At 37.2% G+C, this 27325-nt stretch overlaps 2 protein-coding genes across 2 annotated transcripts; one reads left to right on the top strand and one right to left on the bottom strand.

Annotated features, from left to right (window-relative positions):
• Positions 1-4435: 4435 nt before the first annotated feature.
• On the top strand, positions 4436-8010 carry LOC130105651 (uncharacterized). Its single transcript, XM_056271746.1, has 6 exons — positions 4436-4533; positions 4654-4717; positions 6856-7182; positions 7409-7534; positions 7628-7668; positions 7752-8010. The coding sequence occupies exons 1-6, from the start codon at positions 4531-4533 to the stop codon at positions 7839-7841; spliced, it is 651 nt and encodes a 216-aa protein (XP_056127721.1). The 5' UTR covers positions 4436-4530; the 3' UTR covers positions 7842-8010.
• A 541-nt stretch (positions 8011-8551) lies between these two features.
• On the bottom strand, positions 8552-26316 carry LOC130105686 (uncharacterized). The gene is made up of 8 exons (XM_056271818.1): positions 26171-26316; positions 24876-24939; positions 24540-24615; positions 20561-20890; positions 18001-18330; positions 13274-13555; positions 13068-13173; positions 8552-9193 (listed from the first exon to the last, which is right to left on the bottom strand). Exons 1-7 carry the CDS (start codon positions 26299-26301, stop codon positions 13085-13087), a joined length of 1302 nt encoding a protein of 433 aa, XP_056127793.1. The 5' UTR covers positions 26302-26316; the 3' UTR covers positions 8552-9193; positions 13068-13084.
• Between the last annotated feature and the right edge of the window lie 1009 nt (positions 26317-27325).

Genomic DNA, 27325 nt, shown 5'->3' with positions numbered 1-27325 from the left:
AGTTCTTCTTGGCAAAGGGAGGGGTTGGTTTATGTGGAGCGAGCAACTGAGTAAATAAATGCAGAGGCAACCGTGCTTATGCTTATAGCCCATTTGCACATAGAAGCACGGATTCGCTCTCTCACTTAGAAAAAGTGAGAGAACGGTGTCATAGAGTTGTTTTAAATACTGCAATTTTCTTAAATGCCCAACATAGTTTAAAATAATTCGGGTCTTCTCGGGTCCATTTGGAAAAGGCATATTTATTTTAAATTACCCGAGACCCGAGGCCACTAATACCGAACCCGACCCGTGTCCGAGACACTCGTCGGAGTTTTGGACCCGAACCCGTTCGGGTCTCGGGTCGGACCTCGGGTTTTCGGATCCAAGTGGACCCGTGAAGACCTCTACTCTGTGGTCATTAAAAATCCCAGGATGTCCTTCGAAAAAGAGTAGGGGTGTAACCCTGGCAACTCTGTCCATCATGGCCTCCTAATCATCCTGTGGTGGAAAATTTAAACTATATATTAAACTAACCAGGTTAGATTAACATCTAACCTAATTTAACATCTAACATTTGAACAAAATGTACTGTACGAAACCAATGGAAAACTTGTGACTTTGAGTGTGTGCGTGTGTGTGTATAAATAACATAATTTGGGAAATGAAACTAGACAGGTGTCTAAATTCGAAACTAAAAACAGAGTTTCGTTACCTAGTAACCAAAGGGCTTGTCAATGAAGAACCAATCAAATTAAGTAATGTTTCATGTCATTTTGCCATACCTCCTTATTCTATAAAACTGTTGTATTTGTGTTTACTCGGGGGATTCTCAATGGGATTTGTCTGAGATCCACCGGCCATGCTTATTGCTTCTTTTTGGGAGATTCTCTGAGAACTGCTCGAGACTCCCGGCCGTAATAAAGAACATTTAAAGGACAATTACTCAAGTAGTCGACTGGAGACTCGCTGATGTATAGTTAGGGAGCGGATGCTGTTGTTCGACTGGAGACTCGCTGATGTATAGTTAGGGAGCGGATGCTGTAGTCGACTGGAGACTCGCTGAAGTATAATAGTTAGGGAGCGGATGCTGTAGTCGACTGGAGACTCGCTGAAGTAGGGAGCGGATGCTGTAGTCGATAGGAGACTCGCTGAAGTATAGTTAGGGAGCGGATGCTGTAGTCGATAGGAGACTCGCTGAAGTATAGTTAGGGAGCGGATGCTGTAGTCGACTGGAGACTCGCTGAAGTATAGTTAGGGAGCGGATGCTAGTCGATAGGAGACTCGCTGAAGTAGGGAGCGGATGCTGTAGTCGACTGGAGACTCGCTGAAGTATAGTTAGGGAGCGGATGCTGTAGTCGACTGGAGACTCGCTGAAGTATAGTTAGGGAGCGGATGCTGTAGTCGATAGGAGACTCGCTGAAGTATAGTTAGGGAGCGGATGCTGTAGTCGACTGGAGACTCGCTGAAGTATAGTTAGGGAGCGGATGCTGTAGTCGATAGGAGACTCGCTGAAGTACAGTTAGGGAGCGGATGCTGTAGCCGACTGGAGACTCGCTGAAGTATAGTTAGGGAGCGGATGCTGTAGTCGACTGGAGACTCACTGAAGTATAGTTAGGGAGCGGATGCTGTAGTCGATAGGAGACTCGCTGAAGTATAGTTAGGGAGCGGATGCTGTAGTCGACTGGAGACTCGCTGAAGTATAGTTAGGGAGCGGATGCTGTAGTCGACTGGAGACTCACTGAAGTATAGTTAGGGAGCGGATGCTGTAGTCGATAGGAGACTCGCTGAAGTATAGTTAGGGAGCGGATGCTGTAGTCGACTGGAGACTCGCTGAAGTATAGTTAGGGAGCGGATGCTGTAGTCGACTGGAGACTCGCTGAAGTATAGTTAGGGAGCGGATGCTGTAGTCGACTGGAGACTCGCTGAAGTATAGTTAGGGAGCGGATGCTGTAGTCGATAGGAGACTCGCTGAAGTAGGGAGCGGATGCTGTAGTCGACTGGAGACTCGCTGAAGTATAGTTAGGGAGCGGATGCTGTAGTCGACTGGAGACTCACTGAAGTATAGTTAGGGAGCGGATGCTGTAGTCGACTGGAGACTCGCTGAAGTATAGTTAGGGAGCGGATGCTGTAGTCGATAGGAGACTCGCTGAAGTATAGTTAGGGAGCGGAAGCGGTAGTCGACTGGAGACTCGCTGAAGTATAGTTAGGGAGCGGGTGCTGTAGTCGACTGGAGACTCACTGAAGTATAGTTAGGGAGCGGGTGCTGTAGTCGACTGGAGACTCGCTGAAGTAGGGAGCGGATGCTGTAGTCGATAGGAGACTCGCTGATGTGTGAACGTAGCTAACGTCAATTATATTTAGATGCGCTAGCATTTAAGTTATACTAGAATAGTTAGTCTCAGGGAGACACATCTAAAATAGTTAGGTTTGAGGATAGAAAATCCATAACAATCCTATACTAATTGGCTTCATCACTGTCTCCTCTCCACCAATAAGCTGGTGTGTGGTGGGCGTTCTGGCGCAGAATGGCTGCCGTCGCATCATCCAGGTGGATGCTGCACATTGGTGGTGGTTGAGGAGATTCCCCCCTTCCATATGTGAAGCGCTTTGAGGTCCCAGGAAAAGCGCTATATAAATGTAACGAATTATTATTATTATTATTATTATTATGTGTCAAGTATACAGATGCAGAAAAGTGCCTAGACATTAAGTGTGTTATGTCTTCACTGATGATTATCACATTATACAATATCAGCCTCTCCCGGAGACTTCAGATGCCCCAACACCTGCGATGAGATGACTAAACGCCTGTGAAGAGACGAATCGACGCCTGTGAAGAGACGACTCAACGCCGGCGATATGTTATGCCCTAAATTAATACATGATTAAAGGGATACTTCAGGATTTAGCATTAAGCTTTGTATTAGTAGAAAATCTGTAGTATTTTCGAATGACCATGCTTTCCACCCTCATATCCCCCTGAGACGAGAGATTTATGTATATTTTGTCTGGAAAAAATCCTCCGATGACACAAAAATCGTCATTTTGCGTCATCGGAGGATTTTTTGGCCAGAGGCTAAAGACTACAGTCTGTAGTAGGGGCTGTTCCGCATGTTCTCAACCCGCCCATAGAGGGTGGGATCTCCCTCACAGAATGCACACATAGTGTCAGCCATCTTTTTTTGGAAGCTAAGCTAGCAGGCTCTTGTTCTGTGGAGAAAGCTGAGTAGTAGGGGTTACCATCCTCTTTTTCCCGGACATGTCCGGCCGTCGATGTCAGGGATTCAGCTTTTGCTTTCTGCAGTCGCCATTCATTGTTTACATGCACACCTTTTGTTTCAATCTAACTGAATTCATTCCGATTGGTGAATCTGAATGTAGTGTTTACATGAACGCTAAACAAGTGATTGGTTGATGTGCGTTTTAACATTGCTAAGAAAATTCCCGCTCCTCCGTGAGAGATACGAGACCGGTGCGTCTCACAGGTGTCGCTCATCAGTAATCACGCCACCAGCCTCGCGCCGTTCTCCTGCGGCCCTAGCCTCGTCCTGCTCGCCACAGTAAACATAATGAATGGCGACTGTAGAATGCAAAAGCCGAATCCCGGACATTTTGGGCGATCTCGAAACACATTTTCGGGCAGACTCATCACGGAGACTCACTAGTAGCCTAGACTTGTTGTTTAACTACTGCGCTCTGTTACCGGTAGGCGTGGCCTCCTAGGGCAGCGAAGCAAGTGCATTCTGGGAGTTGTTGTCTTTCATCCACATAAGCCAAAAATACATTTTCTGGCTTTTCTCAGTCTAGAAAGCTCCAAATTAAAAAATAATTTCACATTTCTTCTACATAAATGACCCATTTTAAATACACATTTATCATTCCAGAGGTGAAGTATCCCTTTAACTAACTGTATTTTTTCTATGTACATTTCTGAAATGCACTTTCTGTAAAGCTGCTTTGAAACAATATGTATTGTGAAAAGCGTTATACAAATAAATTTGATTTGAATTGAATTGAATTGAATCACTTGTCATATAAATAAATGAACTTGAAATTACTTTATTTCACATGTAGAGATTGCAGAGTGATACATGATGACCCAGTAAAAATGACTTCCAATAATCCTGAAATAGGTTAAAGTGTTTGTTCACCCTCATGTTACTCCAAATAGGGTTTCTTTCTTCTGTTAAACACAAAAGATGATATTTTGAACAATGTTGTTAACCAATCTGTTTCGGTGCCCATTAACTTCAATTGTATGGATGGAAAAAAAGAAAAAAACCTGAGAAATTGCTCAGAATATCTTTTAAAAGACATGGCATATTTGCAATGACATGAGGGTGAGTAAATGATGACAGAACTATACCTTTAAGATAAAAAGTGGCCCCTGCCCGGCCCTCCCAGTTACTGGTCTAACCGCCACTGACAGAGACAGGCACAAAGCCGACTAACAAGTATAAAAAGAAATGCAGAGAAACAACAGGTGAAAAGCACTTATGATCCAAGGAGGTGAAGACATAATAATCAAGAAATACAAGAAAATAGACGATGGTGAGGGACGTACACTCCAGACAAACTAAATTTACAGCTTTCATTTTTGTATATTAACTTTTAAATACACATTTTGTAATAAGAGATGTTCAACAATGCATGGGCTACTGTGTCTTCCAGATCCACTGCAACCTTGTTGCTTCTCTCCTACTGCTATCGCTTAGTGTCAGCGGCACCACAAACCGTAAGTATTAAGATCTGCTTTGACTGATACTGGTTAATGTGATGTTTGGGAGGCATTATATGTGTTAAATATAATGTTATGAGTGCAATTCTGTTTGTTGCAGTGGTAAAAAAAACAACAACAAAAAAACAGACAATCAGACAATGACATAATATTCTCATATATAATTATTACATAAAATTATCATTTTATTTATAATGTATACATGCTGGTATATTTGCTTATAAGACTTGAATAACAGCATTTTTGTTTATATTTTAGATATCTCTGTATGCATTGCACACAAATAAATAATGAACCCTTCTTAGATAAAACATTTATATGAAGAACCTATGACTTAGAATTAATACCCAAAATAATCAATAAACCAAAATAAAGACTCTTTTAGATATTAATGCACTGCGCTAATGGACTTGGTGGGTGAGAGTCTGTGGTAAATATCAGTTTTAAATCCACCTGTATGAAAAAAAAGATCACACTATAGTTTAAGGTCCAATTCTAACTATTAACTAACTTTGACTTTAGCCTCAATAAACTCTTAATTACTGTTTATTAATAAGGTAGTTGTTAAGTTTAGGTATTGAGTATTGGGTAGGATTAAGGGATATGGAATATGGTCATGCAGAATAAGGTATTAATATGTGCTTTATAAGTACTAATAAACAGCCAATATCCTAATATGCATGCTAATAACTAAAGTGAGAATTGGACCCTAAACATAAGTGCTACCCAAAAAATCTAAACAATTCACTAATGGTAGAACCATCACTGAATTTACTTAAGCTAGACTGTGACGTTATTTTCTTCTAGAACTGAAACAAAAGTTTGTTGCATTATTTTCCTGTTATCATTGTAAAGCTGCTTTGAAACAATCTGTATTGTAAAAAGCGCTATATATAAATAAAGGTGACTTGACTAGAGCGTGTTTCACCATTTAAACATGCAAGGTTGAAAATGTGTCCAGTAAAGTTTTCCTATTACTGCTAACACCCGTAAACATTCTTTATAGTTGAAATAACAGTTTTAATTGTACAGAAATTTTGTAAGGATTGTGTAAGAATTCCTCTTATCTTACACAGTTTTCTTTCGTGAAGGATGTCAATTCAGATAGTAACACTTTATAATAACTTTCATTAATAAATTAACAAACATATAATGCTTAACAGATCGTTAAATTCACATAGCTAGAAATATGAGATAATGTGCTTGTTAATGTTTACTAATGAACTTATTAAACAGTTGATTAATTAACATAATTATTTAATGTAAATTATAATGTTTACAAATGTCGTTAAACTTTAAATTTATATGACCATGCAATTCTTGAAAATCTACAAAATGTCATAAAATTTCAGTTCATATAGCCTATTACCTAATGCACTTTTTTACATTTACAAATGTACAAATACAAAAAAAAGCGTTATAGCTTCTTTTTTCTTTTTTTTTATAGGTATAGCTAATAGTGATCCGGATGTTCAAGAGAAAATTTAACAATATAAGAATGACTGGTCCCGGTTTATATTTTGAATCATTAACTATGTACTTATATCAGAAAAATGTATGACCTTTACAGACTGTGGTTATGACTTAATACATGATATGTTAACATGAATAGTGTGTGAAGTGCTTAAAATAACTAATTAAACTATTGTTATATGAATTGAAGTTTAATGAGCATTTATTTGCATTAACTTATTAAAGATTACATAATGATTAACAGATAATTATTTAATTTAAACATTAACAAGTTATCTCAGCTATTTGAATATAATTAACTAATGATCCGTTAAGCATTTTGATTTATTAATTAAAGCTTTTAATCATTGTAAACCCTCTGACAAAATCATTATCCTATTGAAATTGTATGACATTTATAAGCATTTCGATTTACATTAAATAATAATCTGTTAATCATTATGTGATGTCTAATAAGTTGATTAGTAAACATTAATAAGCACATTATCTTATATTTCTAGCTATGTGAATATTAACTAATGATCTGTTAAGCATTAGCCTATATAACGCTTGTAACTTATTTTTTAATGAAGGTTATTATAAAATGTTACTGGAAGTTCTTCCTCTGCTTGATCTTCATCTACAGTATGCATCTTTTTAACTGTTTTCCTTTACTCTTGTAGGGTCGGAGCTGCAATGTGTCCAAATGATCAGAGTGCCACGAAACACAGTGTTTAGAGCTCGTGTTATGACAGAGTTGAAGATAAACTGTACTATTACTCAACATGGATGTCACAGGAGCCCACAAGTCTCATGGTGCAAAATCTATGGAAATCACTGTAAAGCTTTAAATCTCTCAAATTATATAGAAACTGAGTGGAAGGAAATGACAGAGCATAAAGGGATGGCTTTCCTGACTTTCCTGAAGCTCTCAATGGAGGACGCAGGTTTATACAGATGTAAAGAAGGTGACAACTCTGTTAGCCATGTTATTAATGTCACTGTAACAGGTAAGTGACATTATCTTTTATTGGGTAAATGTAAACATACAGACATTTTATTGTTTGTAAATTTGAAACTATTATGTAGGTCCTTTACATTTTTATTGTTTTTTAGCAGATAATAATCTGCTAATATTTTTAGCAGATAAACAGGATGAGTTTTCACTGAATCCAAGCATCACAAGTATGGCCATTACAAAACATGATATTATCCCTTCAATGCCTACAATAATAGGTGATATGAATACATCTCCAAAGAATGATCTGCAGTGGGTCTGGCCATATGTGTACATCTGCACTGGAATAGCGGGGCTGGTGTTAGTTATGGCTGTTACATTACTTTATGCTGTTAGACGCCAAGGTGAGTGGTTCGAGTGCTTTAACTAATACAGCTGCTTTAAAATCATACTTTTCCTTTTGATCATATGATTTAAAAAGAAAAAACTTTTTTTAGGGAGAAAATCGACAGGAAAAGATATGGCATGTAAAAATCAGGTATCAAATGTTTTAATTTTATTCAGTGCAACTCTTTATATCTGTTGAATAATGCATTAATAAATGCCCTGTTTCCAATTCAGTGCATAAAAACACAAAAAAGCGACCTGCTTCTTCCTCCTCATCTCTGCCTGAACTCAGACCTGCTGACCTCTGTCATATATCGTGTCTAAGAAACTATACATCAGAAGAAGAGAATGCTCTTTTGTATGCTTCTGAATCTTCAGGCAATGTCATGTGGTCTTTGAGACAACTTTTTTTGTGATCTGACTATAAAGAAATTTAGTTCATATATTGCAGTTCCGATTGATTTAAAGTAGTAATATGACATACAGTGGAAGACATTACTCCACACTTGCTTCATTTATGTTGTATTATTGTTTTTTTGCAAATCACTGATTGTTATAAATGTTTTCTTCAATAAATTCAATATAAAACCATGAAGAAAAGATATTTAACCAACACAAACACAAACATTTATTCCTGGGAGCACTATGAGCATTATTTACTAAGAGCATGTGGACTACACCTTGGCTCTGATGCTACAGTATAATGTTTGATTTAGATGATTAAGATTTTAATCTACCATCCACAAAAAAGAAAACGTATATCATGGGATAGATATACAAACCAGTGTGATCAGAAAAAGATAAAATACATAACATAATTTGAAGAAAAATATAACTTGTGCAAATACACTACACTATAAGTTTTTCCAAAACTTTTTAACATTATGAACTTTGCTGTAAACCAGGTAAGGTTTTATTTATTATTATTTCCTTTTATGTTAAGAGGGTGAATGAAAACCTCTGAATCACCTATTTGTTGTCTTTTAACAATGCAAGCTTAAATACAGTATATTGTGACCGACAGTGACACACAGTTTGATTAACAAAGTGCATGTTTACTTTATTATTTCAAAGATTTCAGATAAATTTATACAAAACACATAGACGTGTGAATAGAAATGGGAATGGGAAAGGAAATACCCCATTTCAGAATGACACTGGTTGTAAACTATGAGAGTACTTCCCTCTAGTGGGAAAATGTTTGTAATACTTTAATCTCTTTAATCCAAACATCAAGACAATAACTTCGCACCTAAAGCCAAATGGGTGCTCATGTCTAAAAGACTGTTTCCCCTGATAAAACTTTGTTATTTTTATTACACACATCAAAACATCTGTAAATCTAACAATAACATTTTGTCTGTTTATTGACTTTTCTATGGTTACAGAATATCAGCTTTCATATAGTCAGCTTAGATTTAGTTAACATGTAAGAGTATGACTTAGTACAGCTTGGCTATGAAAAAAAATGCTTTACTAAAATATACCGTCTATAATAAATAAGGCATTTAGTGTTGAATGTGTTGTGATTAAATGTTTTTATACTGTTAGACTGAATATCAGTTATATTAGAAGACGTTGACCTAGAATCATCTGTGATTCAGAAAGAGGCCACACGGTTGTTTGGTCAGGACGAACATCTGAACATAGCAGCATTTCTTTTCATTTCAGTCAGGCTAAAGAAAAAAAAAAAAGAAACAATTTGACAAGTGTTAATGTCCTAGAATTACACAGCCAAAAAGCCATTGCTATGTTCAACCTAACCTTCACAAATAAAGCTACAGCTAAACTCCTACAGCTAATGTTTTACTCACTGCTCACAATCTCAAGTTGATACAGCTAGGGTTGGGTTGAATGATCTAATCACAAAATTATTTTATTATTCCAGTAGAGCATTTTTCCTGTCTCCCATGAGATTACATCAATACTGAAAAAGAATGAAAAATAAACTACTTTTGAGGTGGATAACATGGAAGTTAGTCTTCTGTTATCAGAATGATTTTATGAGCATGAAGAATCATTTTAAATAATTTCACTCATTTGGTTTAAGAAAATGAGTTTCCCCAGGTGCTACTTCTAAAATGAAAATTAGCTTCGTTTTTTAATATGACTGGTGTAAAATATTTTCTTCTCTAATCAAAATATTATCCAAAACAGGAAAAAAACCAGCCATTGTGTTCAATTTCACTTTCCATCTACTTAGTCTTTTGAAATAGGCTATTTCCTTTAACTAAAAAAAAAAAAACTAAACACTACACAAACACATTTTTGATCTTTTGATACACTTAAAATACTTCTTTAAATTACACAAGTATATTCAGTTTTTTTATAGAGATGGACATGTGCAGCATAATATGAATGACCTTTTCCTTTCCCTTTCTACCTCTCTCTGTACAAACTAGTAAAATATCTACTATTATAATTAGTCCAGCTCAAACTGATGCTTGAGCCAGAGGATTACCGCTCAAACAAGCAGAGCAGCATTTTGAAAACACCACGGAACCACAGTGTTTCCACTGTTCAGAGAAGTCAATGGATGAACAGCTTTGCAAAATACACTGCTATACGAGGTTTTACATACATTTACAATACTGATAAAATGAAACAAAAAATTGTTTCAGAGATACATTTATTGCCTAATGCCCCTAGTGAACAAGTTAAAGGTTATAATAGCAAATAAAAAGCTCAAAGATGTTTACATGACGAGAGAGGAAACTTTTGGGAGGAACCAGGCTCAACTGGGAGAGCCCATTCTCCTCTGGAAACTTCAGGCAAATTATATGACACTAATATTTCAGGAGCAGCAACACATAGTTTTGGGCCATATGGATTGTAGCTTTTAGATCAGAGTGCTTTAAATGAGATTCAAATGCTTTAAAGGTCAACATTAAATCTAAATCAAATCACATTAGGTCTTATTGTGAATGATTCATCAGAGCATGTTATTCCAAAGGAGGGAAACATTTTCTTCATGATCTTTAATCAAAATATAATAGCCAAATAGCTACTCAGACGTGCACTCTCACCCGCCTTTAACACCAACTTTTCATGATTCAATCAAATCCCATTGGATAAAATGATCTCCAGTCTCTCTCTTCCCCGCTCTTGTTTGTCACAATTCATTTTCCATTTCCTTGACTCTGTAGAAGCACTTTAAGTAACTAAAGAGGGAGATGATATGATGCTTTTAAACAATTATTTCCTGTTTCTGATGGCAACTCAAAAGACATCAATCATAGAATGAGGTGAGGCTGAGAGGGCTTCTTGCAAGATACAGGAAGTGGTAACTCCTAAGACTTCCTGTGGTTCTGTAGATAAGCGTGGCTCTGTAAAACATACTTCACCCTTGGCTTTGGTTTCACTAGTAATCTTTGTTACTTTAACTTATACATGTTTTCTGAAAACAATAAATTTTAGTGCAACTTTGTGATGCAATAAGATTCAAACCATAAACCAGTCAGAGCAAAATAGATTTAGGGCCACTTAACTGTTTGTAAGTCAATGTGTGCGGTAATGAGCAATAAGAGGACAGCTCAATGAACAAAATCTGAACAGAATGATGTAGACTTTACGTATATATGGTCTTAAGTTTCTGTTCTCCCTAGAGCCTTTGTAAATGTAGCTGGTTCAAATATAAAACAAATAATATATTTTTTCCTTTCTACCCTCTCCGGTGACCTACAGATTCTAAGAGAGGAAAGTGGAAAAGAATAAAGCAGGAAGGAAAACTTGGGACAGATTGTGTGGAGTGAGAGGTTAGTGAGTCACTCTGGTGTCGCTCTCTCTCTCTATTTCCGACAATACATTTCTCCATTAGCTTCTGTTTTCATCATCTCCTTTGTAAAAGATTTCTGGTGGAGTTTGTTTACAATAGTGCAGCCTTTAAAGGGTTAGTTCACCCAAAAATGAAACTTATGTCATTAATGACTCACCCTCATGTCGTTCCAAGCCCGTAAGACCTCCGTTCATCTTCGGAACACAGTTTAAGATATTTTAGATTTAGTCCGAGAGCTTTCTGTCCCTCCATTGAAAATGTATGTACGGTATACTGTCCTTGTCCAGAAAGGAAATAAAGACATCATCAAAGTAGTCCATGTGACATCAGTGGGTTAGTTAGATTTTTTTTGAAGCATCGAAAATACATTTTGGTCCAAAAATAACAAAAACTACGACTTTATTCAGCATTGTATTCTCTTCCGGTTCTGTTGTCGAGCCGCGTTCAGTGACGCTGCTGACGTGTAATCTGGTGCGCCCGAGCGTTGTTTACAGTCTGAGGGAGACGCATGCTGTAAACAAAACAATCTTCGCAAACATGTCTAAGGATTTCGACACAGAGGAAGACTTGCATTTTTTTGCCCAGCCATATTTATTTGAACCCGAATACACGGACGCACCAGACACACGTCAGCAGCGGCTTACGTCATCAGCGTCACTGCGGACTCGTGAATGCGGCTTGACAACAGAACCGGAAGAGAATACAATGCTGAATAAAGTCGTAGTTTTTGTTATTTTTGGACCAAAATGTATTTTCAATGCTTCAAAACATTCTAACTAACCCACTGATGTCACATGGACTACTTTGATGATGTCTTTATTTCCTTTCTGGACAAGGACAGTATACCATACATACATTTTCAATGGAGAGACAGAAAGCTCTCGGACTAAATCTAAAATATCTTAAACTGTGTTCCGAAGATGAAGTCTTACGGACTTGGGACGTCATTAATGACATAATTTTCATTTTTGGGTGAATTAACTCTTTAATAGGATGGACTGACAATATATTAATATAAAAAAAAAACTAAAAAGTATTTACATATTATATTATGAATATATTTGTATACACATATTTTACTATTATGTAGATATTTTGAACATGCATTAAATGGTCGCCTAAAATACTTCAGTCCTTCAAAATGACCCTCAACAATAAAAATAAATCTTGATTTTACTCTTACCAGTCACCAAATTTCAAAGCTACATTTATTCTGAAGTTGTTGCTTAACCCCATGTCAAAAAAATTTAGTGTCAAAAGCCAAGTAAAAAAAAAAAAAAAAAAAAATTCCAGATTGATCCAAAGTAAACAGGATATCTTCTTCCTGTGCTTATTCTTGCATGATGTGACCTTCTACATTATTATGTGTTCACCCTTACAATCTAAGCACATTATATTTTCTGGGATTAAAAACATTAAAGTTGGCATGAAACACAAGTTGTGAAAGTCATGTCTTTCCTTATATTGTGAGATATATCCGTGTCAAATGGTAAGATGGGACTTGCTTTGTCCATTAAGAATTGATTGGATTGTTGGGATTTGCTATTGCTAAGATTTCATGTGAGTGACAGGTTGCCCTGCCCTCGTGTCAGTAAACAGTCATCAGAGAAGAGAAAATGGAGGGGAAATTATTTTGATTAATATGATGGAACATAAATGTTTTTTAAAATAATGATGTGCACAGATAAATCATTTATAATAAATACTGCATTATACGATATTATGATATAACACGATATTAAAGTAGACAGACATTTTTGTGTTGCTGTACTGACCATATCAGCAGATGAAGTTAGCACCTCTTCAGGCAGATGCACAGACATATGAGCAGCACAAGGGCCACACAGCTCGCTGAAATGAGAATGATATGGGCGTTCCTAGCTGTAACAAAAAACAAACCCATGCATTAACCAAATAAATCTAATATTACCAACCATCTAGATATAGTATAGCCCTAAACAGTCGAGTAAGTTTCACTCACGTTTATTCAGAGACACATAGATGGCAGGCCCAAGTCCCTGATGATGAACTTCACACTTCACAAGTTCATCGTCCAGAAGTTCAGTCTGCAGTTGAATGGAACTGACCACCATTGTGGTTCCGTCCCCTAGCTGGTAAAATGATGTCACGGCAGGGCCCAGTGTTTGATTATGTCCCTCCACGTTCCAAGAGATCTCTGCTGCAGGACGTGACACGGCTGAGCAGTTCGCCTCAACAATGCCCTGCGATACGGTGACGTAACTGGCCTCAGGTTTGGGTAGGACTAGGAAAATTACATGAAGTTCATTACATATTTAAGTAAGACATTAACATTATAATCTTTGTAACAGTGTGAAAAAAAGCCTCCAAATGAATTCAAAGACATTACAGTTGTGGTAAATGAAAACATTGAGCATTATGTGGCTATAAGGGGTGTAACGATATTCGAACCGAACCGAAAAACCGCGATACAGAACACACGATTCGAATCGCGATACTCTCATTGCGTACCGAACACGCCCCTCCCCGCCCCCTGCTACCCCGGCCCCGCCCAGCCCGGCTCAATGGACCTCATGTCTTGTGTACAGTACACAACAAATTCAGTTTTGTAGCCTAATAACCACCATTAACACCAAATAACAAGCTCCGTGTTTTGTTACTTTCGATAATAAGCAAGGTGTAATCTTTCAAATTCTGTCTATTTGATCACGAAATTCAAACAATAAATGGCGTTTTGGCGCTCTTTGATGTGGCGTGACAGATCGCTGTATGCCTACTAAGCTCCTCATTTCAAACGGCAGCGCGGCGCGCGGGTAAACGCGATCATCTCTTCCTCAGTTACAGAATGGACACCTGAAGGTATGTTGAAAGATGCAGTATACTTACTGAAAGGCATCATAACTAGTGTAATCGCTCAATCAGTGTTTCAGCAGCGGAAAGACGTCAATAAAACAGCATAGCTTGTCACTAGCATTATATTTACCTCAACAGGCAAGTGATTCAGTGTCCACAACTTTGGTTCCTATAAATGAACTCTTGCACTAAATAAATGCACCATGTTAGCCTATATTATATTTTACTTAACCTGTTAATGATATCTTGATTATTTAATGTATGTTTAAAATATCTTTCATGAAAATGAAAACTGTGTAAAGTATTATATTTCAATAACAAATTAGAGTAAAAACACAAGTTAATGCAAAAACTGCCTTATGTTCAGTTTACATGTTTTCATACAATGTGTTGTGTGTTGATTATTATATCTAAAAAATAAATAGCATCTGAATTTAGGTTAAAAGTCTAGGCTACAACCTTTAATGTTATAGTAATGTGCGGCTCCCTATATAGTTTACAGATTTAGCCGATTTTTTTTTAATCATTGTGAAACGTTTAATTGTAATTGAATTAATTTAAAGAAAGACCATTTTTTCGTTAAACCACTGTTTAAAAAAAAAGAAAAAAAGAAGCAATTTTAGCTTTCTAAACCGAACCGAACCGAGACGTCAAAACCGTGGGAAAACCGAACCGTCAATTTTGTGTATCGTTACACCCCTACTATATATCTATCTTTAAATTGTTTTTGCTCCATTTTCAAAATTAGTATTTTGCAGAGACATTTTTTTAAATGGTATTATCAGTTGTTTCCATCTATCCTTTTTAGCTGGGAACCCTTACAACAGTCCAAAGTGTGCCAAATATGTCCAGTACAAATACAGCATTGGTCTTGTTGATTTTTTTTTTTTGTATTGTAAGTGGTAGCTTCATTCAGAAGACAAAAGAAGGCACTTGTGTTGTTATGCTGATTACAAGCCGTCAGACGTTGGTCATGTCTGCGGCAGACTCCATCAAAGAGGGACTCTGTGACATAAGTCAGATAAAAGAGAAAGAGACAAACCATGACAAGATGAGGGGAAAGTGAGGCTCTGTCCATTTTATTTTTGTGGCTGTGAGAGCTTTTTGGTGACAACAGCCAGACTGTTTGGGGGATATCAACAGAGAGAAAGCAAACACAGTGGAGCTCTGTTCTAGAGGAACAGAGACACAGTAATCGCACTGGCCCTCATCCCAAACTATTCCCTAAACTACACTCACAGCCCAGCATTAAACCAGTGTCAGCTCCTGATTTTGAGCTTTCTTCCGAAGTAGAATTTACTTTGCAATGAAAAGAATGTTTTCAACAGCGAAACATCCCTTTCCGCAAACATCGCCATTGTAAAACAGTTGCATGAGATAAAGAATGTATAATGTGTTATTTATTGTGATACTCCATTGAAACAGGAAACGCTACTGAGTAAAAGTTATTTCTGTAGAAATGTAGTATTTTTGGAGTGAACAAGGAACTAATCCATCAAATTAAAGTAACAGTTGACCAACATTTTTTAATTCTGTCATTTACCCAAAGTGTCGTAAAAACCATCACAAATGTGGTCCATATGAATTCCCTCCCTTGACTCTCTTTGGCGTGCTCACCAAGAGAGAGGTAGGCTGAGACCCAATTCGCCTACTTATACTACGCCCTAAAAGTATGTACTCTTTTTGTGAAGAAAAAGTACATACTTTTGAGTGTGTAGCAAAAGAGTAGACAAGCTTTAGGACATACCACTTCGTCATCTTTAACGGACCACTCTTTCACTTAGTTATGTGCATCCTGTCATCGTAAACTGTCCTGTCAATCATCTTGTCACAGTTAAAATCCTCCATTCAATCTAACTTAATTTCCTACCGTTTCGGAGAGAAATGTTCACAAAAGTTCACAATGCTGCTGCAGATGAAATATAATGTGGACAATATTGAATAAATACATTTTCCTCAGGTTAGATACTGATAATTTATCACTCAAACCCCTTTATTTAAACCTTTCTACATAACCGCCGGACACGCACATCCTCTATGTCTGTAGTTTTTTAACACTTTTTACTCGTGTTTGTATTTCTAATCCAACGCTACATTTTGATGATTGATGGGGGTTAATGCTAAAGCTCTGTATGTCATTTATTATGGAGCAAGAACCCCATAAGGAACCATACCGCCAAAGATAAATTGTGTTCAATAAACTCAAGTAACTTGCCAAAGTGGTCTCGTCTGAACTACATTTATAATTCTTTTATGGCTCTTTTGCATCCTTTTTGAAGCTTGAAGTCTTCAGTCTTTATACATCGTGATGGCATGGAAAAGAGCGACCAAGACAGTCTTCAGAATTTCTCAGTTTGTTATGTTTTTATAACACTTCTTAATTAATAATTGTTTTCTAGGCTTGTCATTGACATCTATTGTTCGTTTTTAATTTGTCTTTTATATTTAGTATGTTTCTTTATTAGTTGATTTCAGGTTTTACCTTTGTAGGAACATTTGGTCACAACAATGTAGGCAAAATGTGAACGACACGCACACAAACACATTATCTTCCTTCCTCACTTGCACTTTGTCTCTCCACTTCTTACAAATACACCCACTCAGACATACACTTAAACACATTTGTATGACCCGGAAGACAGACAAAAGGGGCTGTGAAATACCCTAACAACCCTTATGGAAAAAAGCACATTGATTTGCCATTTGCACACGTGTTCACATATTGTGCGTATGTGTGAAAATGTTCCATACCCACACATGTATGATTTAGTGAAATGTGAAATGTATGTCCCTTTAATAGCTGTGACAGCTTAATTCTGTGGCACTGTTATTTAGAAACATACTTGTGGATATTATAACATTTCAATTTTAAATAACATTTTAAAACATTTATCATAGAAGAGGCATATTCAATCTATTTTATGAATTGCATTTTTAGTGTGCTTTTTATTTTAACTAATTAATAGATCATGACAAAAAAATGTCATTGACCCTTATTCAGAAATACATTAATTTGTTTCAGGGGTGCTCAATCCTGAAAGTGCGTGTCTATACCACGAATGTCATTTCTCGTGCCATTTATACGCCAAAAATGGTTTTTGCGTCTATATGATACGCAGTTTTCGCGTGCATATGATACGCACTTTATGGCGTGTAATACGCACGCACTCCCCACCCTCCCTCCCCCCTAAACCTACCCAAGGGGTTTTCAGTGCGCAGCATATGCACGCAAAAACCATTTTTGGCGTATAAATGGCACGAGAAATGACATTCGTGGTATAGATACGCACTTTCATGAGACTGTGTTGAACAGCCAGTTTAGATTCAGCCCTAATAAATCACACCTGAACCTTATAATCAAGTATTTGGGTTAATTAAAATTCCAGACAGGTGTGTTTGAGCATTCCTGATTTATTCCAAACATTTTAGAGACTACCCAAATACATGTCCTTTATTTTAAAGCAAATAAAGGTCACACATTATATTAGGTGTCTTTAACTATGTGTTTACATAAAAAAAAAAGATTAGTATTTATTTATTTTATTGTGTTCATGTTGTTTTGCAAAACACTTTTGCTGATATTGAGGTGGGATAGGGGTAAGGTTAGGGAATGTTTTTGTGGTGTGGGTGAGTTAAGGTGTAAGGGAATGGTCAACAGTACAATTATAGATGTAATTTCAGAAAATAATTACAGATGCAATTATATGAAGGTATTTGTTAAATATAAGTACAATGTAAAAACATGTATGTACACAATGACTGCATTTTATGAAATTATTAATATAAATGTTGGTACACAGTTAGTTAAAGACACTTAATATAAAGTGGTACCCAAATAAATGTGTCTATAAGCTTATCACTGGCATTTGCACTTACCATAAACAGATAAGCAAGCTGTTGCACTCTTAATGCCATCTGGATACGTGTGGAACTCGCAGGTGTAACAGCCCTCATCCTCTGTCTGAGCCTGGTGTATGGAAAGCTTGGATTGCCCAAGTGAGGGATTTAGAGTTACCCGACCCTTGAAAGGTGTCTCAACGATGGGTCTGTCATTCTTGGCATAAGAAGCAACAATGGCGGTGTCCCCTTGCTCAGCTGTTTTTTTCCATAAAACCTGCTGGACTCGCTTACTGAGAATGTACTTGCACAAAAGGGAAACAGGCTTTCCACTCACAACTGTTTTATTGTCCATTAGTTCCACCGTTGCTGGAAGGAATAAAAAATAAATAAAGTGAAGAGATTTTACATGCTCTTTAACCATTAGGTAGATATGTTCACCCAAAAATGAAAAATCTGTCATCATTTACTCAATGTCATTTCAAAGCTGTATGACACAAAAGAAGTGTTGATAATTTTTCATTATTTGACATTATTTTTTTAAAACATTTTCTTTTATGTTCCACAGAAGAAAGGCTTGAAGAGACATGATGGAATTAATGACAGAAATTTCATATTTGGGTGAACTATTTCTATAAGACCATGTTGCAGTGAATACTTGTTCTATGCGCGACATTAGTGTCAGGATTATGTACCTGTCTAGTTAACTTATGAGTTTTGGTTCAGTCCTCATTGTTTTCTGTTTGCCCGTTTCTCCTTGCCTTGTCTGTTTCTATAGTCATTAATTGAGTTACCCAGGTCTTGTGTGTTCCGTTAAAGATCTCTGTGTGTTTTTAAGCCCTCAGTTTTCTCAGTTATGTGTTCCGTGGTGTCTATGTTTGTGGTTGTGTTTTCCCCTGAGCTTCTCCTGTTCATCTGTGGATTATATTAAAGACTGTTTCCTTTTGAGCTACTCGTCTTAGTGTGCTATTTTACTACAGCCATGTGTGACAGTTAGCATACACTAATTGCTTTCATTTTTAAACCACACTCAGGCTGATAAAATGTAACTAATCTCAAAACCTATGGCAGCTTTTATCTGATCAAGACTCTTGTGGTTTTCATGATAGTTTTTTGTCAGTAAAAGAGGGCAGGCAAAAAAAAGTGGTTCTCACCACTTCCTGCTTGGGCATTATTTATAACAATTCTTCAATGTCTTGTGAACGCAATGTTTTAACAACCAATAACAGTTCTTCATTATGAAACCATCTTTAGTGCAGGTCTAGAAAATATAATTTCCTCTGTTTGATGACACTTTGATGAGTGATATTTCCTTTTAAATTCATATTTTTTAATTATATACTGTATATAATACACTCACCTAAAGGATTATTAGGAACACCTGTTTAATTTCTCATTAATGCAATTATCTAATCAACCAATCACATGGCAGTTGCTTCAATGCATTTAGGGGTGTGGTCCTGGTCAAGACAATCTCCTGAACTCCAAACTGAATGTCAGAATGGGAAAGAAAGGTGATTTAAGCAATTTTGAGCATGGCATGGTTGTTGGTGCCAGACGGGCCGGTCTGAGTATTTCACAATCTGCTCAAATACTGGGATTTTCACGCACAACCATTTCTAGGGTTTACAAAGAATGGTGTGAAAAGGGAAAAACATCCAGTATGCGGCAGTCCTGTGGGCGAAAATGCCTTGTTGATGCTAGAGGTCAGAGGAGAATGGGCCGACTGATTAGAAGAGCAACTTTGACTGAAATAACCATGCAGCAAAGCATTTGTGAAGCCACAACACGCACAACCTTGAGGTGGATGGGCTACAACAGCAGAAGACCCCACCGGGTCCCACTCATCTCCACTACAAATAGGAAAAAGAGGCTACAATTTGCAAGAGCTCACCAAAATTGGACAGTTGAAGACTGGAAAAATGTTGTCTGGTCTGATGAGTCTCGATTTCTGTTGAGACATTCAGATGGTAGAGTCAGAATTTGGCGTAAACAGAATGAGAACATGGATCCATCATGCCTTGTTACCACTGTGCAGGCTGGTGGTGGTGGTGTAATGGTGTGGGGGATGTTTTCTTGGCACAGTTTAGGCCCTTTAGTGCCAATTGGGCATCGTTTAAATGCCACGGCCTACCTGAGCATTGTTTTTGACCATGTCCATCCCTTTATGGCCACCATGTACCCATCCTCTGATTGCTGCTTCCAGCAGGATAATGCACTATGTCACAAAGCTCGAATCATTTCAAATTGGTTTCTCGAACATGACAATGAGTTCACTGCACTAAAATGGCCCCCACAGTCACCAGATCTCAACCCAATAGAGCATCTTTGGGATGTGGTGGAACGGGAGCTTTGTGCCCTGGATGTGCATCCCACAAATCTCCATCAACTGCAAGATGCTATCCTATCAATATGGGCCAACATTTCTAAAGAATGCTTTCAGCACCTTGTTGAATCAATGCCACATATAATTAAGGCAGTTCTGAAGGCGAAAGGGGGTCAAACACAGTATTAGTGTGGTGTTCCTAATAATTCTTTAGGTGAGTGTATATATTGTTGATATTTTTAAAAAAGTTTGAAAGAGATGACCAAACCTCACCCATAAGTGAAAGACATGTCCTTCCTCTCTGCTGCCCGGTTGGGTACACATCAAAAAGACACTGGTAGCAGCCCTCATTGGCTGGCCCAGCTCTACCAATGGTGATGACGCTGGTGTGAGCTGGTTGACCTGCTGTATGCTGTGAAAGTTTGACTCCATCTTTGGTGATGTGGTCATACTTATCAGGCTGATAGTGAAGTATAGTTTTATTTGCCATGTCCAACCACAGTACTTGTTTTAAAGCCTCCCCTGTCTCCATTGTAATATTGCAGGCCAGCATGAAGGGAAGTCCAGCCATCACCTGCAGATGAGATGGTGCAAGTACCTTACCTAGGAAATATCGACAAAACTGATATCATTTAAAATGTTTAAATAATTAAGTAATAATATGCTATCTAATAAATGCATCTACCTCTTCTTTAATGAGCAATTTTTAACATTTTGAATTCAACTATATTTTTTTATTTTAAGGGGATGTGATGTATAAAATGTCAGGGTGATATAACTGTCCTGATATCACAATGAAGAAAAAGACTGATTAAAAGAATTGCATTAGAAAAAAAATAAAACGAAGTATTTTGGCATAATCTTTTACTTTGTTTATTAGATTTCACAAAAAAGCTTTATTGCTAAATAATATATACTGTGTATATATATATATATATATATATATATATATATATATATATATATATATATATAAAAGCTATATATATATACACACTGAACAAAATTATAAACGCAACACTTTTGTTTTTGCCCCCATTTTTCATGAGCTCAAAGATCTAAGACTTTTTCTATGTACACAAAAGGCCTATTTCTCTCAAATATTGTTCACAAATCTGTCTAAATCTGTGTTAGTGAGCACTTCTCCTTTGCCGAGATAATCCATCCACCTCACAGGTGTGGCATATCAAGATGCTGATTAGCAGGGTTCTAAATTAACTTTTTTGATCACCAGCCAATGTGGCTGGTAACTTTCTAAAGTTACCAGCCATTTAGAATTTCCACTAGCCAAATTTTTTCCGGTGAAAATAAGAGAAATTATGAGTGCCACTGAATGCATTTGATAATTTTATTAACATTGTTGGCATGAAAAACACATATAAAGTAGGCCTACAATACAAGACAGAAAGTGCAAACATTTCATTTCAAGTTTGGGATCTATCTCTATTAGGTATGTGCACGAATATTCGAATTTTCGCTCTGTAATTATTATTAAAAAAATAAAATACTAATACTAATACTTTTTTTCTTCAATTTTTTTTTCGCAGTTATAATTAAATGCACTGGGTGGAGCATTTAACAAGTGGATTGTGTTTTTGATCACATAATGTCGTTGTCTGCCTCGCGAAGTTTGGAATTACTTAGATGAAAATGATAGCCTATTACAAAATGGAATTACGTTTAATCAATTATTTATTATTATTATTATCATAATATCACCACCAAAATGAGAAATCACATGAAATCCAAAGAAACAGCAGTCGACTGAGGAAGCAGCTATCCATCACTGCATTAACGACTGCAGGTCAGCAGCTGTACACCGATATCTTCTGGTAGCAAAATGATTTTGACATATGCTTCCTTTAAGTTTCGTTGAGGGAGACAGGTTTAAGAACAGAAAACGCAAAGTGCTGTTACTTCACTTTGCACACACACGCGCGCGCGTCTCTGCAACGCCTGTGTGTCAGCGCAGCGCGTTTTCTCACTCGAGCATGTGGATATTATTGTTTTTCTCAACATGAACGTGAAACAATATAAACACGATAATCATATGCTGACTCGAGTATGCTGACTAGTACTACGTTCTGTACGATAACTGCGCAGTCTGCTTCTTTTTTTTTTCTTTTTTCTTTTTTTTCCCGTTTGCGCTGCCTGAGCTTAAATGCTTTTGTTGTTTATATATTTTGTTTACACATATTGTTTAATGTTTTCAACTAAAAGAAAACCTTAAGATATATAGTAAGCTTGTTGTGTATAGGCTATTGCCTAATGTATAAGCTTGTAAGAAATAATGACAAAAACCTTAAACTTAAAAAAAATAACGTAGGCTATCTCTCGTTAAACGACATTTAAATTTAAACCCAGAAGTCTGTCCCAACCACCGCCGCATTTAGTTTAATCTTAACTTTTTACTTTAGCTACTTTACTAGCTCCCTCCTCTTTCAGTCTGCTCCCTGCTCTGGCTCGTTCTTCATCTTCCTTGTGTTTTCTGGTGGACGGACGCGTACGCTCCGTTTGTTTCCATGATCATTTCTCGCGCTGGTTTCACTGCAAACTGCGCGCAGCCAATGGGCGTATGAAACGTCATCACGTAGCATTACGGCACAGTGTTTATGGGAAATGTAGGAAGTACTGGCAGGGGGATAAATGACCGAGAACAGAACCTTATGCATCACCGGCCAAACTGGCTAGTAAGTTTTTATTAACACCCGCCAAAATGAATTTTAACCCGGGTTTTTTGGCGGGTGTTAATTTAGAACCCTGCTGATTAGAATGATTATTGCACAGGTGTGCCTTAGGCTGGCCACAATAAAAGGCCACTCTAAAATGTGCAGTTTTACTGTATTGGGGGGTCCAGGGGGGTCCGGGGGGGACCCCCCCACAAAAAAAAGGTTGTTGATTGTGGACTGTGGAATGGTTGTCCACTCCTCTTCAATGGCTGTGCGAAGTTGCTTGATATTGGCAGGACCTGGAACACACTGTCGTATATGCCGATCCAGAGCATCCCAAACACATTCATTCATTCTGACTGCAGGAATGTCCACCAGAGCTGTTGCCTTTAATTGAATGTTCATTTCTCTACCATAAGCCATCTCCAAAGGCGTTTCAGAGAATTTGGCAGTACATCCAACAGGCCTCACAACTGCAGACCACGTGTAACCACACCAGCCCAGGACCTCCACATCCAGCATCTTCACCTCTAAGATCATCTGAGACCAGCCACCAGGACAGCTGCTGCAACAATAGGTTTGCATAACCAAAGAATTTCTGCACAAACTGTCAGAAACAGTCTCAGGGAAGCTCATCTGCATGCTTGTCGTCCTCATCGGGGTCTCGACCTGACTGCAGTTTGTCATCGTAACCGACTTGAGTGGGCAAATGCTCACATTCGATGGCATCTGGCACTTTGGAGAGGTGTTCTCTTCACGGATGAATACCGGTTTTCACTTTACAGGGCAGATGGCAGACAGCGTGTGGCGTCGTGTGGGTGAGCGGTTTGCTGATGTCAACGTTGTGGATCGAGTGGCCCATGGTGGCGGTGGGGTTATGGAATGGGCAGGCGTATGTTATGGACAACGAACACAGGTGCATTTTATTTATGGCATTTTGAATGCACAGAGATACCGTGATGAGATCCTGAGGCCCATTGTGCCATTCATCCACGACCATCGCCTCATGTTGCAGCATGATAATGCACAACCCCATGTTGCAAGGATCTGTACACAATTCCTGGGAGCTGAAAACATCCCAGTTCTTGCATGGCCATCATACTCACCAGAGATGTCATCCATTGAGCATGTTTAGGATGCTCTGGAGCGGTGTATACGACAGCGTGTTCCAGTTCCTGCCAATATCCAGCAACTTCGCACAGCCATTGAAGAGGAGAGGACCAACATTCCACAGGCCACAATCAACAACATTACTTTTTATTTAATGTTTACACAACATAATATAAAGTCACTAAATCGTTTTCTTTTCTTTAAAAAATGGCATAGAATTTTATCTAACCCATAAAAAAACAGCATTTCTAAGAACCCACGTTTTAAACTACAGCAGGCAACATTTGAAGTGGATCAAAACTTTTCATCAAAGTAATACATGAATTTTAAACAATACCCGTTCTTGTTTTAGGACAACTTTGATGAACTTTTTTGATCCACTTCAAACTGTAGATGTTAAAAGATTTTCCTGTTCTTTATCATGGACAGAGCTCAGAATATTCTAATGCTCAGAAAGGAGACTGGACAGGCACCTTGAAGTCGAGAGAGCAACATCAGTGTCACCCAGACTTGCAGGGATATTGCAGACATAAATCCACTCATCTTGACCTGAAGGAAGATCGTTTTAAATGTGGTCAATGAAGTAATGGGACAAACAAATATTTAAGTAAGACAAAGAGTGTTTAACCAAACATATTTCCAGAATACTGTCTGTTTAAGCCATGTGCATTAAAGTAGACTCTACATAAACAAATTTAACAACGGCATAGTTAATTACAACAAATAATCAAGCCAGCACCGCCTTAATTAGTATTGCTACATTCTGAAAAATGTCTTAGCAAATCTAAAAAAATAAATGGCATACTTACAGCCACAGATTTGTAAAGAGCAGACAATCCACACATCAACAGTTCACCTCCCCAACAGCCATTGCTTTATAGAGAAATTAAAGATAAAAAAAAAAAAAATAAGATAACTTCTGATGCAAACAAATAAGAAGTTTTGGTTCTGGTGAACAGATATATTTCTATTTGGTAAGGGGAGTCATCTAGGATATAGCTCAAGTTTAAATCGGGCTTTAAGGAAAATATTTGTCCTAGAAGTCTGGTCTGTTTTGGAATTTGAGGATTCAGTGCACTATCTATGGCATTCTCAGGGGCCGCATGCAGTGCAATTCAGCATTTTTGGATTATTTCGAAATTTGATTATTGTTTGCCAGGTTTGTTTATGGCATGAAAAGGAAAATCTCTAACCATCTGCATCCTGTCAAGGTTTATTACCTTTCTGGCGCTTTAACAACAGTTTGGGTGCAATCAAACTCACACTTTGTTGTCTAGACTAACCTTAACTTGAGGAAATAGCGTCTCTTGCTTTTTACACAAACTATATGATTAAAATCACTTGTGGCTAAACTATGCCAGTAAACCGACATAAAGAGTGGTGCTGGCAGATGATTTTTGGGCCACAGGGCAAATACTTCCAGGCAGCCACACGCCCCTGCTGACCTCAAATGAAAGATCGGTTGAAATATTTTTTATATATAGCTGGTTTTTTTTTGGTTTTTTTACTGTTGTTGTTAGAAACCCATTTAAAAAAAAAGGGACTACTTAGCTTTATTTTTATTTTTGCTTTAAATTGTAAACAACTGACTTTGAATCTTACAAATTATATATAACATTTTATAATACCATTAATTAACCATCTTTTAACCATCAATCTATAGTTTATATCAGGCATAATTTGATTTGAATGACAGTCTGTGATTACAAATAAGATAGATAGATAGATAGATAGATAGATAGATAGATAGATAGATAGATAGATAGATAGATAGATAGATAGATAGATAGATAGATAGATAGATAGATCCTGGATATAAAGTCTTCGCAAATTATGTGATATACAAAATATTACTCAAGAATATAATGCTTCCTGGCTCTTTCACTATAATAGAAAATATCAATAAAGGAACGAGCAGACTCCATAAGTAGACCTAAAACAACTTAAAAGTTATGCATGCGTCTAAGTATCACATTTTGATTATTATTCCTGTAACTTAAAAAGAAAATTAAACGATTGCAAACAGTTGTATTAACTAAAACTAATAAAACTATTAGCTCTATAAATCTATTTTTAATACAGTAATGTTTAAAATATGACTCACCTTGCAAAGCATGGCTGCGTTCTTTCGTGTTGTAAAAACACAAGTGTTGGCAAATCCTTGGCCTCAGAGTTATTCTGGCATTTGTGTGATTCGGGATACGAATGGAAGTGGAAGTGAGGAAGTTTGGGCATCCAATCGTGGGAAGCATAGCAATCAGTGTTTAGAAAGGCCCAGTGACGTTCAATGGATGGAAGCATACAATTACTAATTACCGAGTTAACAGCGACATCTAGTGGTGTGAACCATTTGTACAAAAACATCTCAGTTTTGGTAAAATGCCAATATACATTTGTCACGTTCAGGCACTCAAAAGGACGTTACAAATAAAGTTAGCCATGCTTAAACGAAGGATTGATATCTAGTTAGTTAGTACATCTTTTGACAGTATTATGCTGCCTTTTTTATAGCTCTTGGGGTCATGTTTAAAGTTGGAAAAGCCAACTAATGCCAAATCGAGTTGCTGATTTTTTAAAATTATAATTATTTTCAATAAACATGCCAATAATCACTTACATATCAAAATACAGTAACACTTTATTTAACAAATAGGGAACAAAAATGGTAACACTTTACAATAAGGTTCCATTTGTCCACATTATACAATAATTATTCTAAAAACTTCTAAGGCATTTATTAATCTTAGCTAATGTTAATGTTAATATCAACGTTAACTAATAGCTACATTATTAAAATCAAAAGTTGTATCTGTTAATATTATTTAATGGACCTGAGCTGACATGAACTTACAAAGATGAATAAATAATACAACATGTATTGCTCATTGTTAATGTTGGTTAAAGTCCCTGTAAAGTCAAAATTAAGTATGTGTTCTGAGGTTGTCACACCACAGAAAAATGTGTTATTAGCCACCCAGCCAAATTTGAATGATAAAAAAAGCCGGCAAGTACATAAAATAAGCTATCAAAATCTTGAAAAAATTAGCATTATTCTCCAGTAGCACCTCAATGCAGTACATAAGATCCACAGGGAGGAGTCGGATCAAGATCCGAGGGGTGGAGATGGGTAGGATTAGGGGTGGGTTTAGGGATTAGGGGTGTGTTTAGGGATCAGGGGGCGGAGATGGGTAGGTTTAGGTGTATGTAAGGTGGGAGGAGTTGGATCTGGATCCGACTCCTCCCCGTGGATTTCATGTTC

Source organism: Rhinichthys klamathensis, unplaced genomic scaffold (assembly GCF_029890125.1).
Source record: "Rhinichthys klamathensis goyatoka isolate OS25496 unplaced genomic scaffold, OSU_Roscu_1.1 h1tg000325l_1, whole genome shotgun sequence".
Taxonomy (NCBI): domain Eukaryota; kingdom Metazoa; phylum Chordata; class Actinopteri; order Cypriniformes; family Leuciscidae; genus Rhinichthys; species Rhinichthys klamathensis.
This window is presented reverse-complemented; position numbering and strand designations above follow the sequence as displayed.